This window comes from Monodelphis domestica, chromosome 7 (genome assembly GCF_027887165.1).
Source record: "Monodelphis domestica isolate mMonDom1 chromosome 7, mMonDom1.pri, whole genome shotgun sequence".
NCBI lineage: Eukaryota > Metazoa > Chordata > Mammalia > Didelphimorphia > Didelphidae > Monodelphis > Monodelphis domestica.
In genome coordinates, this window is record NC_077233.1 from 99855785 (window position 1) to 99873437 (window position 17653).

At 39.1% G+C, this 17653-nt stretch overlaps 1 protein-coding gene across 4 annotated transcripts in view; it reads left to right on the forward strand.

The window, feature by feature from the left end:
- FGD3 (FYVE, RhoGEF and PH domain containing 3) overlaps positions 1 to 17653 on the forward strand; it is a 217454-nt gene that overhangs the window by 95408 nt on the left and 104393 nt on the right. For 3 of the 4 annotated variants that reach the window (XM_056805261.1, XM_056805262.1, XM_056805264.1), the window contains exons 2-4: positions 10487 to 10675; positions 14559 to 14742; positions 16319 to 16916. In XM_056805261.1, coding sequence (XP_056661239.1) covers positions 10487 to 10675; positions 14559 to 14742; positions 16319 to 16916 — 971 coding nt within the window. Of the gene's footprint in view, positions 1 to 2012; positions 2137 to 10486; positions 10676 to 14558; positions 14743 to 16318; positions 16917 to 17653 lie in introns of those variants that run through there. The other variant, XM_056805263.1, reaches the window with a different exon arrangement.

The following is a 17653-nucleotide window of genomic DNA, read 5'->3' on the forward strand; positions in this document are numbered from 1 at the left end:
GCCCCAAGTCCCAAGAAGTTCATTACCTGCAAGTATGTATGAGGGGATGAACTATTGGAGCCACAGTGACTTAGGCATGCTATTTCCCAAGGTGTGATGTATGACTGGGATGAGAGTTGCTTGGCAGAGAGAACACAAAAATGGATAAATTTAGGTATCTTTTGAAGCATTGAATTATGTTTGAAGAAATAAAATTACCCCTTTAATTTCTTTTCTCCAGACAAATGATTTCAGGTTCTTTCACTTTTCCTCATGCATTTACTTTTTTTCATTCCTTTCACAATTCAGTAAACCAGACTGGGCCCTGTGTTCTAATTCTAATAGGCCAGGCACATAGGAAGGAATACTTGCCAGCCATTTCCTTGCTCGTTACCTTTTTTTCTTAATCCCACCTGACATCATTAAGTTGCAGGGAAGAGCATGATGGCAGACAGGGTGGTGGCAAAGCACCCTGGCTTGGGCTCTGAGCCCAGTTTGGCCACAGATGGGTTGGAGGAGGCAGGGGAGCTTGTTAGCCATCTTGTGTTGCAGATTCAGTTTGAGACAGCCAATATTTATTGAACATTTCCCAGGTGGTAGGCATAATACTAGGTGCTAGGCTTACAAAGCTAAAAAATGTAAAAGCCCTGCCCTCTAGGAGCTTATATTCTTTAGTGGAGAAACAACACACACACAAATAGGTCAATTCAACATATAGGCCTTTTTGGAGGAGGACTGATATTAGGATATTAGTCGGAACAACAGAAGACTATGATGAGTTTCTCACCTCTTCCCTGCCTTTCCTGAATATCACTAACTCTTATTCAGCTTGTGGTTTACTAGCAATTCCTGTTCTTTTTCTTCTTCATTAGTGTCTCATTGGCCCTTCTCTGAGCAGTTTTTCCATTTGAGGTTTTTGGTGCTTAATACCCACCTACCTCTCCATAATTTCAGTGAGGATTTAGATTAGAACATTGATACTTGAATCCCAACTTCTTACATTTTCTTATTGTGTGACCCTTGCAAATCATTTCAGCCCTCTGAACCTCTGTTTATTCATCTATAAAATGGGAATACCAATTCTTTGCCCTACTGGCCTCTCAGGATTGTTGCTATGACAGTGCTTTGTGAACCATTAAACATCATAAAAATGGCTATTTGGGATAAAACCAAGAGAAATTATCTTTATCTAATTGGAAGTCTAGAAACTATCTAGTTGCTGTTTCTGGAAGAAGCTATTAAGGCATAAGATCATGACATCATAGATTTAGAGCTGGAAGAGAACTTCAAGATTAGTCAAACATTCTTGTCTTAAAGATGAGGAGATTGAGGCTCAGAAATGCTAATGCACTTTCCTGGGGTTACATAGCTAATAAGTAACAGGGCAGGATTTGAACTCAAATCATCCTAACTCCAAGTACAGTGCCACCTTTTTGCCTTACCACCATAACCTTTTTTTTTAAGTACATTTTCTTGTCTCTGTATCATTCATCTCTCATTATCTTTTATTTTGAAGCAAGAGTTTGCCTTAGTGTTCATTAAGACTGTCCAAATGAAGTTGGCTGCTGATTAGCTCCTGTGTGTCTGATTCACCTGTTCGGACAAAAAGACTGAGAGCTAACTAAGCACATCTCTTTTTGTTGGGCACAGAGTACTCCAGTTGGTCTGAAGGGCTTCTGGAAGCTGCCTTTTTGTGAAGAGCCTCACTGAGTTCATTGCTAAGGCCAAGTAGTTAGATCTCGGGAGGAAAAGTCTCCCTGACAAAGGCACAAGGGGTGGCTTTAAAGTGACTCATCCCCATAAAAAGACTTCCATGAAGCAATTTGCCTGTTAAACTTTAAGCCACTAGAGGAACGTTTCAGTTAAAAATAGTTAAAAAATAATATTTAGTTAAATAAATATGCTTTAAGTTAGTGGAGAGCTCTGAAGCCAGGAATCCGTACGGTAGCATTGTCATGACCACCGGCCTCCACCCTCCCAAGCAGTGTTTTCAGTCCTAGCAAATGAAGCTTGACGCAGGCTCACGCAATCACCCAGAAATGCAAATGCGCTGTCATTTTGTGACCTGTGTTGCGAAAACTGGAAAGAGGAAGTTGTATTTTGCTGTTGCATGAAGTTCAAATGAGAAGGGAAGATGCGAACCCATGTAGAAAACTTGTAAGTGATATTTTTCCTTTTTTGGACTTTAATGACACGTAAAACAGCAGCATGTGTGCTTTCTTTTAAAGTACTCTTTGTATCAGCTTGGGAGTTAGGGACTTTAAGTGGCACCAAAATTGCTTCCATGGCAGGAAGCTCTGAAATGTCTTACAGCAGAGTGGTGGTTGTGAATCTGAATGTGTGCTTAATGTGTTCAATTGTAATTATGTGTCTGGAGTCAGATTTGGTATCAGCTTGTCACCAGCTAAAAAGAGAATTTCCTGAGACTGTGACATTTTCTTTAAAATAAATTAAATGCATATTAACTTAAATGACTACTGCCTTGAGGTTGTTTAATGTGTTTTACCTCTATACTGCCAATGATCTAACCACACAGGAAGAAATTTGAGGGGGTTGACCAGCTCTTTTCAGAATCCCATAAGAGGAGGTAATTACAGAGATTAGGATTTGACTGAAGGGACTGAAGGATTTGCTGGCAGACAAGATGGTATAAAAGGCACTGGACTGAGATATAGAGAACTGGATTCTGATCCAAAGTTGGCCATTGGCTGTGTGATTTAGAGCAAACTATTTAGCTTTTCTGGGCTTTAGTTTCAGTTCAATTCAACAAGCATTTTAAGCTTCTACTACATACTAGGTGCAGCAGTGGTTCTGGGCTTACAAAAATAAAAACCAAGAAAGCCCTGCCCTCCAGGAGCCTATATTCTACTAGAGAGAAACAGCATGTCCATAGATGAGTCAATACAAAGTATATACAAAATCATTTGTGGGGAGGTGAGGCACTAACAAGAGGGGAAATTGAGGAAAAAAGCTTTCTTGTCTAGGAAGAAGTGTTTGAACTGAACCTAGAATGGAACTAGTTATTCCAAGAGGCTGAGGCAAGGAGGAAGGGTATTCCAGGCATAGGAAATAGCCCAGGCAAAGGCAGGAGGTAGGAGACGAAATATCATTTACTGAGATTAGAAAAATATGCCATTTTTTCCTTTAAATCAGGGAGTAAGATGAAATGTTTTCTCAAGTTTCTTTCTAGCCTTAATAATTTACAATTGCATAATTTTTGAAAAGGACCTGCTACAAGTTTTAATGGAGATGCCCTTCTTAGAAAATAGATCAGGGAGCAGCTGGGTGGCTCAGTGGCTTGACAGCCAGACCGAGAGACAGAAGGTCCCGGGTTCGAATGTGGTCTCAGACACTTCCTAGCTATATCACCTTGGACAAGTCCCTTAGTCTTTACTACTCTTTTGACTTAGAACCACAGTATTGATTCTAAGATGGGGGTGGGGTGGAGGGGGAGAGGAGTGGGAGAGCAGGAAGTGGGGGAGAAAGAAGAAAAGGGAGAGGAAGGGCAGGGAAAAGAAGGGAAGGGAAGGGAAGGGAAAAGAAAGGAATAAGGAGAGGAGAGAAGTTGAGTCACTGGGGGCTTCATCATAACTGCTTCCAGGTCCCCAAGTAGAAAATAGGAATGTCCTTGCCACAGCAAAGCATGAACAATTCCTGAGGCTGAGCTGGGATGAACCAGTAAATGCCATTAGACATTATAGTTAGTGAGTGATTCTATTGAGTACTGGCAAACTGCACCAACAAGAACTTAGTTTCTAAGCAGTGTAATATCTGCATGCTGAAAAGGACAGAGTAGTTGTCTTTTGTTGTTCATATGTTTATTACTTTTAATTTTTCAAAGTTTTGTCATCTTTGCCTTCTCACTGGCTCCATGTCCTCGTAGCTCTGTGAAGTAGAAAGCACCAAACTTAATACATTTTGCTGATGAGGAAACGGAAGCCCAGAGATAAATGACTTGCCCTTGGTTAGACAGGTAGCAATTATGTTTCCTAATTCTTATTCCTGTTCTCTAGACACTAGTGTATAGGATAAAACAAGGCAGTTTATTTTTAACTAAAAAAATAAACTTTCTTTAAACATTTTTTTAAATTTTGAGTTCCAAATTCTCTTCCTCCCTTTAGTCCCTCCCCTATATATTGAGAAGCCAAGCAATGTGTCAGTGAAGTAATATAAAACATTTCCATATTAGAAATTTGAAAGACAATTTAAGTTAAGATAAAGCTGGCTTGACCATTTAATCTCTTTGCTGTTAGCCAGAGATAGGAAAGAACAAATGGATGCATTTGGGAAGAGACCTGGGTTGTCACCTACCAGGAGCAGAAAGGGAGAAACCACAAAGGAAACTGAGTGGCAGCTTCATATACTGAGTGACAACACAGGGAATTCTGGGTCCTTATCATTCTCTCTGAAATCTCTTTCTATTTCTTCCCAACACTTTTCATGCCAAAACCAATGAACATTTTAAATTCTGACTGTTATATCACATTATTTTTCTTTGCTTCAATTTATTCAGGTCAGGACTACAAAATAAAGAATTCCTGGGGGAAAAAAAAGAATGAGACATGAAAAAAATGTAGCTAACTTTTCTTCAAAGAAAAGGCTAGACTTTGGGCTTTTAGGCCACCATGCAGAGTAAAGGAAATGAATGGATATTTTGAGGAAACATTGGATAAACTGCCAGAAAGGACTGTTGTCTATGGGTCAGCAATGCAGGGATGATAAATATACCAAGAGTGGTTTTTGCCTGGGCCCTGAGCAGTGAATGCCTCTCAACTTGGAGAGACTTTGACTTATCGTTGGTAGGTTTAAAGATGTGTAAACCTAGGCAGTTCTAAGAGATCCTCAACCTCTCCACCTCCCCATTCTTCTAGGAGGTTTAGAAACGGAAAACTGTATACTATATTGTCATTATTTGAAGACTTTTGCTAATGATCAAATAAGACTGAGACCAGAGAAGGGAAGTGCCTTGCCTAAGGTCACAAAGCGAGTTCATGGCAGAGCCTTGACTGGAACAGGTTTTTTCACATTGAGATGCTATTTTCTAACATGCTGAGAGAAAATATTCAGAAAAGATAAACGTGTATGTGGAATCCAGGGCTTGAGCAACTACAGGATTTTGTTGTTGACTGTCTTTGAGGCATACAGAGACTGGCAGTGTCAGGCAGGAGACAGGCGGCTGGTGGGCAGGCCGGTCAGGCTTGTGGGAGACGCAGGCATAGGAAGTGGTTTGTCCCTGGTTCTGAGTGTTTTTTGGTGAAGTTCTGCTTTATATAACATTAATAGATTCTTTGTTAGATTCTACTTGAAATGTAAAATTTACAAAGGGTTAATATTGTGTCTTTTAAAGATTGTAGCAGTTTTATTACTTTAGAATTATATAAAAAACTAAATACAAATAAACACTAGAATATATACATGCTTACCCTATTCATATCTTTGAGGCTGCAGAGAGTGGAATTTGTTTTGGTTTCTTTTCTTTTCTTTTCTTTTCTTTTCTTTTCTTTTCTTTTCTTTTCTTTTCTTTTCTTTTCTTCTTTTCTTTTCTTTTCTTTTCTTTTCTTTTCTTTTCTTTTCTTTTCTTTTCTTTTCTTTTCTTTTCTTTTCTTTTCTTTTCTTTTCTTTTCTTTTCTTTTCTTTTCTTTTCTTTTCTTTTCTTTTCTTTTCTTTTCTTTTCTTTTCTTTTCTTTAATTCAAGATTCCAGATAAAGCCACAAAGGACCTTTGGAGATTGTCTAGTCCAACCCTCTCCATTTTGCAGATGAGGAACCCACGATTACCTAAAATTTAACCATTTTCCTTAAACTGAAATCAATTCCTGGGAAGGGATTTTTGGTTTTTCTTTCCCTCATACCTATTCAGGGCATTTGAGGACTGACTCACTCTCTCCCATCCAGACAACCACAGCTTACTCTGTTCAGCACAAAGAAGTGTTAGACCATTTAGATCAATCTCCTTATTTCACAAATGAGAAAACTGAGGCCTAGAGAGATTGAGTGATTTATTCAAGACCAAAAAGTGAATTAGTTGTAGACCTGAAACTACAGCACAAGCTTCCTGATTCCCATTCCAATATTTAATCAATTATATTAACAAAATATGAAATACCTATTGTGAAGAGAGCTGTGTTTGACCCTGGAGTAGAATACAAAAATGAATAAGATATGATTCTCTGCCCTCAGATTGCTTACATCCTGGCAGAGAAAGAGCTGCAAACTAATAGGTAGAGGAAAAGACTTGGAGACAGGAAGACTTGAGTTCAAATCTTGCTTCCAACACAATAAATATGTGGTTCTGGGCAAGTCCCTTAAAGGGACTTGTGGATCATCTTCTCATCTGTAGAATGGGAGTAAGAACACTTGTAGCACCCACCTCATAAGATGAAGATGGGCAGCTGGGTAGCTCAGTGGATTGAAAACCAGGCCTAGAGATGGGAAGTCCTAGGTTCAAATCTGGCTTCAGACACTTCACAGCTGTGTGACCCTGGGCAAGTCACTTGACCCCCATTGCCTACCCCTTACCACTCTTCTGCCCTGGAACTATTGATTCCAAGATGGAAGGTAAGGGTTTTTAAAAAATAAATAAGATGAATATCAGCTGAAATAATTCATATAAAGTGTTTTGCAAACCTAAAAGAACTATGTCAAGTCAGTTATGTGACATGCCCATTAATCTTGAATCTAAAATAGAATTTTGTAAATACATCAGTGAGGTTCCAACAATGTCCTACATAAGTTCTGAGGAAAGGAACATGGCTTCTTATTGAAGGATTCAGGAAAAAGTTTGTGGAGAAGGTAGCACGAAAGGGTGAACAATTCATCAGCTGAGATAAGGGAAAGCATTCTTGATATAGGGGAAAATATGCATAAAGACAGAAAAGGATGAAAGCCTAGGGTGAGGTAGGACAGAGAATGACCCATTTGACTAAAACATATGATATATAGAAATAATGTAAAGTAAGCTTAGAAAGGGAGAGTAGCATCAGAATTTGCTTGAATACCAAGCAAAGGAGTTTGAATTTCATTGAAAAATGTTTTAAAATATATTTCAGATTGCTTATCAGTTTAGAGGGGGAGAAGGGAGAAAATGAAGAAGGGAAGTTTGGGTAGAGAATTTGGAACTCAAAAAATTTTTTAAATGAATGTTAGAAAAATTTCACATATAATTGGGGGAAGTAAAATATTACTAAATAAACAAAAGAAACAATAGAAAATGCATTTAAAGAAAAGAGACCCCAAATAATTCTATATGTAATATTATTTGGCCAGTGATATGAAGGATGCCTTGGAAGGGGATTGTAGATAGAGCTTTCTCTCTCTATTACTCTCTGTTGGTGATCTTCCATACTTGTATGGATTCAAGTACCTTTACACAGATGGCTCCCAAATCTACATGTCAAGCCCTCATCTCTTGCCTGAATTGAGTCTCTCAATACCAGCTACCTGCTGGATATCTCCTAAATGTCCAGTTGACATCTCAAATGTAAGACCTCCAAAATGGAACTCATCTTTCCTCTTCCCTCCAGCCTGCCTTCTTCTACATGTTCCTGTTTCTGCTGATGATACTGTATATTCGTTTCAAGGCAGAAGAGCAGCAATGGCTAGGCAATAGGGTTTAAGTATCTTGCCTAAGGTTAAACAGCTAGGAAGTGTCTGATCTCGGATTTGAACCCAAGACCTCCCATCTCTGGGGCTGGTCCTCAATCCACTGAGCTACCTAGCTTTCCTCTGTAGGGCCTTTCTTACATGTTATATTCCACTGGGAGGCAAGAATGATTTCATTTTTGTCTTTTATCCTGAGTACCTAGTATAGTGCCTTCCATAGTACATAGTAGTTATATAATGTACATTTAATCGAATCATTCTAACTTCTCTGTTTGTCATTGGTCTGTGGAGCAGCTTAAGTATATTAAATTTAACAAATAGTTACCTCTTTCTCAAGATTGCTGTCTGGGTCAGGAAGTGACTATGAAACAATGTGATAAACTGCTCCACAGGACAGACAAGCAAGAGCAGTTTTGTTACCAATCAGTCGTCAAACAGTTCATAAGCATCTGCTACTAGCCAGGTACTGTTGTTAGGTGCTGGAGGTACAAATACCACACATGAAACAGTCCCATTTTGCCAGGAGCTTACATTGAAATGGGAGTTTGAAGGTCCTTTTACTCCCCACGTACAAAGTGTGATAATGCAGCAAAGAGCCTTGGACTGAGAGGAGGTGCTCTAGTTCCAGATCAACTAATAATCCATTGCCTTTGGGTTCTTGATCATGTTCTTTGACCTTTCCAACATCTGAGCCATGTAATACCAGATCATCCCAAAATCTCATCCAAAGAACAAATTTAGGAGTTTGAAGCCATTAACTCCACTCAGGTTCTTAGGAGACATTTTGATGGTGGTCATCTAATGTGGAGGACAAAGGCATATTAGGCATTCAAAAGTGACTTAAACAGTACATTTTGTACTTTTCTGCACCCATATTTCTTGGGGTGGGAGGGAATGTCAAAATGCAGCAAAAGTTTCATAGACTGATACTGTATTACAGAGGTTTGGTGAAAGGAGGTTAGGTTTGGGTAGAGAAGCATTTATTATACTAGAAAGAATGTTATGGTAATTGCAAAATTACCCAAGTGGCCCAAGAACTACTATAAATCTGGGAAATCCATATAAAGAGAACTTATTATATAGGGTAGCCAAATATTGCTTAGAGTGATTATTTGCTATAATGGAGTGATGGACTCATTTTCTTAATAGAATTTTTTGTTTTATATCTTTATGTCAGCCACCTACAACATTATATTACTCAGGAGGTGCCATTGATTTTATTTTATTAAGCAAAAAGTGCAAAATAATGATTTTATTCCCTATTTGTTATGGAAATGACTAATTCTTATGTAGGAAACCTTAGCAGCCTCTGGCTTTGTCTAAATAAAAACCTCTTAATTGCCATCCCTCCCCCATCATAGCTTTTAAACTGGAATAACAGCTCTTTCTACCAGCTTGTCCCAGTAGCTGGTCAGCATGTACAATTTGGCCTCCAAGTGTTAAGGGTAAAACTTATGGTTGGACTGAATATATTTTTAGTTGGTCACCAGGGATTTAAATTCTAAATCCCAATGAATTACTCAAGTCAGAATGGAATCTTATGGTGGTTTATTTACAATAGAGTGAAGATATTAAGGAAAAAAAAAGAGAGGAAAAAGAGAGAGATACCAGGCAGGAGTTCAGAGGTCCCAGCCAAGGGGGTCAGGACAGAGGATTAAACCTAGCCCGGCTTCCAGGCACGAGGCCTCCTCCAAGTTGAGGGGCCTCCTCAGAGGCTGGTGCTTCCAGAAAATCTAAGGAAAGGGGGTAAGGTAAGCCTTGCACTCAGCGTGTGATAGTCTAAGGGAAGCAGTCTGAGGTCTCATGCCCGAGCCCCTCCACAATCAAGTTCCACTGCCAAGTCCCTCTCACAGGAAGTGATGCAAAATATAAAGGCCGTTCTTTACGTCACTTCCTGTGTCTTACATGTACCAATGGTGGCTTAAACTTGGCTTTGGACAGCCCAGGGGGTTAGTTGTTTCTGATTTGTCACTTGCTAGTACAGGTGGGTCATAAACTTCCTTCCCCACACTTAATCCTTAAGTGGGGTGTATACATTCCTGGTTGCTAAAATTCTAAAGACTAAATAGGGTGGAGTAAAATCTAAAATTCACACAAGGCAACCTGACTGATCCACCATATTGACTAGTTTTTGATTTTGTGTTTTCAAAAATATTTGACCCAGATTGTGGACTGGTTCCTTAAACTAAAAATCCTTGTGCTATAATATTGTGTTGAAAAAATTGGAAGAGATTTCCAGATTTTTAAAAAGATAGTGATCATAAAATCGTAGGACTTCAAGTTGGAAGCATCCTTAGGGATCATCTAGGCCATGACATTCATTTGAAAGATGTACAAAGTAAGGCTTTAAAGCAGGCTCAGATGGCTTTCTCAAGGTCATGTAGGTAATAAGTAGCAATGATAGGATTTTCACTCAGGTCTTCTGGCTTCAAATCCAGTGAAGCTTTCTATTAACTGTGCTGTCTATTCGTTACCTTCAAGACTGGTTGATGTCATTATTTATGACATGATCCAAAGGTCTAGAATTCAGATCTCAGCTTTGCTAGGGCTTGGATTTCCTCTCTATAAATTAGGGAGGAACTAGATGGCCTAACTTCTAGTTCTACATTTATTATCCTGCTGACTACCTGTGTGTAACTATCGGTAATATCATCTTTCTCTTTGAACTCAATTTCCCCCTCTAGATAATAAACTTAGATGATCTCTAAGTCCTTTTAAACTGTCTGTGATTTTTTGAACCACAGCCGTTTCCATGTAGGAGTTTAAAAATAATGACAGCAATAAATTTAATTTTATTTGTATGTATTTAAATGGGTGGTATCTGAAAGAGGAATGGAGGGTAGTTGATAAGGGAAAGGAAATATGTATTCATCCTGTTTTTTTATTTTTTCCTTTTTTCCCTTCAGATCATTCTTCTGTCCCTGCTCCAGTTTCTGCTCCTGTTCCAGGTGAAAGCCATTCTGATTCATCATCAGCACCAGAGACAGAGGGCCAGTTGCAAAGTCTCAGCCCTTTACAATGTGCCCCACAACCAGGAAAAAGACCTCAAATCAAGTGTCCAGCTGCCAAAACACACCCTCTGAAAAAACCTCGAGGCAAGTGTTTGGATGCCTTTGCTTCTCCATCCAATTTTTCTTTCAAATTAATTTAACTTTGGGGGATCTGGTTGTTTCACTGTGGAGTGCAAAATTAATCTGACTTCCTAACATTAGCCAGCTTCAACATAATTGGCCAAGCTGGTTTTTCAGTCCCTTATATTTGTTTTATGTTGAGATTTTGCTTATGAGGAAGCTGAGTTACAGTGTGACCTCAGACAAGACTGTTCCCCCTCTCTGGGCCTTAGTTTCCTCATCTGTAAAATGAGTTGGTTGTACTAAATACTTTTTGAGATTCCTTTCCAGCTCTGTCAATATGGATTACTGTAATGGAAATATTTAGGAAGTGACACAGTGGGAGTAGAGAAATGATCTTATTTAAGAGGTTCAGGGACTTTAACCTGATAATTGTTTTGCTACTTCCACTGTAAAACTTAAAATTTCCGCATTTCCAAAGATAGGATTTCTTGTTCAATGGCCCATTGTGCAGAAATGTTTAGGGCAGGATGTTACACATTTTTAACTAGAAATGAGAGTAGCCTCCCTCTCTTCTTATCTCTGACCAAATAGTCTAAGATATCCTCATTTGAAGTGTGTGCGGAGAGGGGGTAGTTGCCCCATTTTTCATAAAAAGCTATTATAGAACTTTACAACTGGAAGGGACTAACAATCAGAGCTGTCCAACAGTAGAATAATTTTTTTAAAGCAGCGAGCTCCCTGTAATAACAGTTGATTTCGTGTTGTTTTAAGTATTGAAACACTCGTATTATGTGTTGTCTCATTTCCTTTGTGATAGCCCTTTGAGGTAGGTACTCCAAGTATTATCCTCATTTTATAGGGTGAGGAAACAGACTAGGAGACATTAATTGACTTGCTTGAGGTCATGCTACTAGTAAATGCTGGAGCAGGGATTTGAACTCCGCTCTTTCCTACCTCAAGCACAAGTGCTGTGATCTTTCTGCCAACCTGATGTGCCTCTCTACTTCCCCTTCAGCCAAATAACTTAAATAGAGGTTTATGACTGCTTGGTAGGAATTCCACAGAAGAGATTCCTGTACTGTAGGAGAGGTTGTATTAGATAAGCTCTGAGGTCCCTTTAGTCAGTCACTAAGCTCTTTCATTCTACATAGAAAGGCAGTGTGCTAGAGTAGGAAAAAAAAATACACTGGACCAGGAATTAGAAGACCTGAGTTCTGGGGGCAGCTGGGTAGCTCGGTGGATTGAGAGCCAGGCCTAGAGATGGGAGGTCCTAGGTTCAAATCTGGCCTCAGACACTTCCCAGCCGTGTGACCCTGGGCAAGTCACTTACCCCCCATTGCCTAGCCCTTACCACTCTTCTTCTGCCTTGGAACCAATACACAATATTGATTCCAAGACAGAAGGTAAGGGTTTAAAAAAAAAAAAGACCTGAGTTCTAATCTTGGCATCAGTAGTTTAGTAGCTTTATAATCTCAGTAAATCACTTCTAGTTTAATATTCAGTTTCTTCACATGTAAAATGGGGGCAATGTTTCTTGTATTATTTATGTTACAGAGCTGCAGTGCAGGTCAAATGATATCATGTATTAAAGTGCTTTGTTGCTATTTCTTTTAGCTGGACCTGTGATTTCACTGTTATTCAGACCCCCTTCTATCAGTATAGATTGGCACTTGTTCTGCTAATCACTTGTCAGGGCAATTTAGGAGAAATGATTTGCTTTATAGTGGGAAACCATATCCCTGGCCTAGAACCTTATTTTCTAATGACAATGATAATACGCCAACTCATGTTTTTGTTTTACTTTGTAGTTTTAAAATTCTTTCCCACAATAGCCCCAGGAGACAAACACTACAAATCTACAGGCTTCTGTGCCATCAGGTTTTAAAATTTTAGTCTGAGAAACTCTCCTTACTGCTCCTATCCACACACAGACACAGATGAACCTTTTTTTTGAAACAGAGAAATGAGAATATACCCCAGTTATTTTTTATTTGAGAGACTCATGAAGCTTTGAAAACTAACTGCCATCCTTGAATGAGGTAGAGGGGCTCCTGACAATCTATTACATGCATTTCTTTAAAGTGACTGATGGGTCTCAGGATATAGGCCAATTTATGTTTGAGGAGTAGTTGTCATAATACTCATGAGTAATTTTTTATATACAGAGTATTTATTGTCATATCTAATTATAGAAATTTCAATAAAGCATTTGTATTATGAAAATGTAATAGAATGAAGATTTTCTTTGCCAAACTAAGTATTTCACCCCCCTGTAAGAAGTCTGCACCCTTTATGTAGCCTTCCTCAAGTACTCTCCCTGCCAGTCTCACCCCACCTCCCCCGCCCCCCATCTAGAAGGGCTCCTACCCTTACTCCATTGCCCATCCTCTGTTTCAACTCTTCTATGCATTAATCACATTCTGATTTGTATTCTAGCTCTTTGTATATATTTCTCATTTCCTTAGTATTCTGTAAGCTTATTGAGGACAAGGTTTACTTCTCTCTGACAGTATCTAACATGGAACTCTGCATAGAATATATTTGATTTGTTAATTATTTAATTAATGTTTTTAATTTGTTATAGTGAATTAGGTTACTAGGCTCAGAGTTTGGCCTTTAAAGAAGATCCATCTTTATTGTTAAAGATTTGTCTTCTTTTTTATGATTAAAAATACAATGTCTTTAACAAATATTTATTAAGCTAACAAATTAACAGTGAAGAATACTTAAAAGAACATTTAAAAATAATCCCAAGGAGTAGCTAGGGAGCACAAATGTCAGGCTTGGAGTCAAGAGAACCTGAGTTCAAAAATCTAGCCCCAGGTACTTCCTAGCTATGTGACTCTGGGCAAGTCACCTAATCTCAATTACCTAGCCCTTATTGCTCTTCTATCTTAGAATTGCTACCTAGGGTCAATTCTAATAAGGTTTCAAAAAACTTTAAAATAAAATAAAAATCATTCCAACCACATGAAAAAAATAGTAAAGGAATTCTTAGATGGTAAAGTAGAAAATATCCTAGATTTGAATCAAAGGACTTTGGTATGAATCTGGTTCTGCCACTTGTAGCTTGCATTATCTTGGAGAAGTCACCTCTCCTTGACTCAGTTCTCCCCTGTAAAATGAGGGGTATCTGCTAGGTGACCTCTGAGACTCCTTCTAACTCTTAGTCTGTGAATTAATGACTAAACTTTTCCTAGGTGTGTGTTTACCAGCAGAGTCCCTTTTGAATAGCTTTCTGCTCGGTCTTCTCATCAAACATTACTAGACACATGGCTTAGACCAGAATCATATTTATCCTGCTCAGCAAATGAGGAAGGAAGTGTGTGACGAAGATTCTCCTACAAGAAACAAGGGGAAGGGGAAACCAGTTCTTACCTTGGCTTACGTGGGCGGTTGTTTTTTAGGCATACTGCTGTGTATGCAGCTGTGTGCCAGTTAGTGTTTGTTGCCCATTTGCAAAGACTAACACATGATGGAATTTTCTTCATTCTGGATATAGCCTTTGAGAAGGAAGCATGAGACAGGAACTAAAGCTCTATTGGGAAGCATTGCTTTGTGTGTCCTTACACAACCAACACTTTGGCTTAGGAGAATATCCTGTTTGGTAACAACCATATTGTTTACTGTCTGTCAGGACTCTCTTTTATGTAAGAGAGTGGGTATATCATAGCCAAAGGAAAGAATGGTCATTATTTTGGGTATGAAAATATGACTATGCTAATAATATCCAGCCTAGGAATTAGTAGAGAGGCCTAAAGTGATGGACTAAGGACTAAATAATAGCCATGTCATAGGAACTTATATTGCTCATTTTTTTCCCCAAGAAGTTGGACTAATTGTCTTTGTCATATATAATATAAGAAAAAAAGGTAAATGTTGACTGCTAAAATTTTCTTTTTAGTACCTCCTAAGCCTGTCCATTTCAAACCACTTGGGCAAGAAAGAGATTCGCAGCGAATACCTCCAGCACCCCGTAGACCTCTGCCAGCTGATCCAAGGCCATCCAGGACCCTACTGACCACAGAAGGAGAAACACATATCTCACCAGACATCAGCAGCCTGATTGAAAAGTTTGAAAGCATCTGGTAATTCCGTCTTACGACTTTCTAGATCCAGGTTACAAAATAGAGGGGAAAACTTGGACAAGTCACTTGGCCTTTTTGGATTTAAGCTTCCTCCTATGTAAAATAAATATCAGTTAGAAGTTTAGTGAAAATATATGATTTTTTCCATCCAATATTATAGACCCTCTAAAATCTATCTATCAGTATCTTTTATATTTGTGGGCCCCAGGTTAAGATCTCTAGGGTTAAATGTATTATAAGAATCTTGTCTAGCTCCAGTGGCCTCTGAATCTTTGAATTGCATTTTCAGTAAATAAAACAAATTGACATCTTTTCTGGTTCATTTAAATACATTAACTATGCACCAAAGCTCCTGTGAACATAGACTTGAAGTCTTATCTTGATTCTTTCAGATGAGTACCCTAAAGGGCCAATCAAACATGTCCAAGCACTTTGAAATTCCCAAAGGAGGAGGCATGCCAAGGAGAAAAGTGCTTCTCTTTAAAGGCTTGCAGAGCTCTGGAGTCTTCCACAGTGATTGTTCTGATTTTACCAGATGCATTTCTGGTTTGGAGGGCAGCAGCTAGATTGGTATCCCTATATCATTTTATGGGACATTATATCTATTTAGGATTTTGCATTTATATGTAGCATATTTATATCATAGGACATATATCAGTTTGTAAAATATATATGTGTATGTATATCTATATCTATCTATTGTTACCTATATCTTAAAATGGCCTCTATAAACAGCATTTTGGGATATTCTCATACATATGTGTAGGGAATAAGGTAGAGGAGAAAATAAATACACTAGACCAGGAGCCAGTAGACTCATGTTCTGTCTGTCACTAATTCATTGTGTGACCTTGGGCAAGTGACTTCCTCTCTTTGAGGCTGCTTCCTCATCTGTAAAATGAGGAAACTCTACAATGGCTAAGTCTCTGCCAGGTTAATGTAGTAGAAAGAGCTCTAGACTTGGAGTGAGAACTGCGTATGTATGATATTGGACAAAACCCTTAACTTTTCCAGATCTCAGTTATATATAGCTTATGTCAAATGAGGAGATTGGGTAAAATAATCTCTGATGTCTTCATAAATGCCAATATTCTCTGATTTTGATTCTAGTTCTGAACAGAGCAGGGCCTCAGGGTTGTATCTCTTTGTTGTATTTTGGAAAGGAAAGGCAAAGTGGCTGAGTTTTGTGTCCTCCCCAGTTTGAGGTCTGGCCACTGTTGCTGGTTTTAATCATTAAAGATCTGTATATTCAGACAGTTTCCTCATCTTGGCAAATAGGAATTCTTCTAAAAGGCATCTGTGTCCTTGTAAGATATGTCAGATTCTCTTTTTCCTATTGAGCAACTTACTGTTTTATTCTAACAATAGGTCAGATACATTACGCACTTGCTCCCTGACTTGAATGGCTGTGTGTTTTATGTGGATGTGTCTACACTGGACAGGCATTTCTTAAGCTTGTGATGCTTTAGATTAAATGCTGTTCCATGCATCAAATCTACATGATCATTGCATGCATTGTGTGGTTAGGACCATGGCTCCTCACAAACTTACTTTTTTCTTTCTCCTTCCTTTACAGGCATCCCATTCCTGTTCTTCAGAGGAGCCAGTCCCATTTACCCTTTAGGATGGAGTCAAGTTTGAACTCATCACCATCCCCAAACACCGCAGACTATGAGCTGGCCTTTGGCTCAGGTGACTTAAGTGAGAAAAACAACAAGAGAGATGGAAGCCAACCAGATGTGCTGGGCATTGCAGAGCCATCCAGTGTAGACGTGGGCAAGCTAAGAGAACTCCACATAGGGGACAGCCAGAGCTTTGAGGACCATTCTGCTGCTAAGCCCAGCAAAGAGGCCATTGGAAGGGATGGTGCAAAAGCCTCAGCTGTTGAGCAGGGCAGCAATGGGAAAATACCTAACCGAGACAGTGGCATTGACAGTCCTTCCTGTAGTGTGGCAGGAGAGACCTTTCCAACTGAAGAAGGAGGAGAGAATAAGAAATACCCCAGCCCTGGACTCCTTATTGAGATGGAGCCTGAAGGAGAACAGAGTATGAGTTCACCTGGTGATCCCCAGAAAGAGATAGCCCCAGAGGCTGATAGCGATGTTGATGAGGGGAGCAGTGAGGAGCCAGAAACTGCAGATGTGCCAAAGGGAGAAGACCTAGATGTAGCCAAGGTAAGATGCCTGCTTTTCCACATTTTATTTAGGGTTTCTCTAACTCCCCAACCCCCTACTAGGTATCACCAAGGGAATTTTTCCTGGCAAAAGAATCTGTTGTCTTTTTCCCTATAACTGAGCACTCCCGTACCATTTCTCATATTCAGTCCCTATAACACTATCACATAATTACTCTTTCTTCTCCAAAAGTAGAGAGATCAGTAATGTTGATTGATGGCAGAGGTTCCCGCCCCCACCCCCCAGTCAACCTCAAACCATACCTATAATAATATTGATGATGATGATAACTCACATGTATATACTGTTTCATGGTTTACAAGATGTTTCTTCACAGTAGTCCTTTGAGGCATATCAGTCGGTGTATACAATTCTATAGACTCTTTCCTCACTCAAAATGAGCTTTTTGGGAGACCACTCAGTAGGCTAGAGAATTGTAGAAGATGAGTGCTTAAAATATGACAACTAGAGTGGCAGCTTGTCATAGTTTATAGAGAGCCAAGCCAGCTTTGACTTGAGTTCCAGTCTCACTTCCCATATACTATCTATTTGTGATCCTGGAAAAATCACCAAACCTTTTAATGAACCCACGCAGCTCTCTAAAACTATAAATTACTAAGCAGGTATCAATGTGCATTGGGAAGAGGGAATTTCCTCTTTTGAAGGTTCCCTACACCAGTGAAATCACAGGTCTGGTCCCTTCAACCTCCAAATTTGAAACATTTACATTTTGGGTA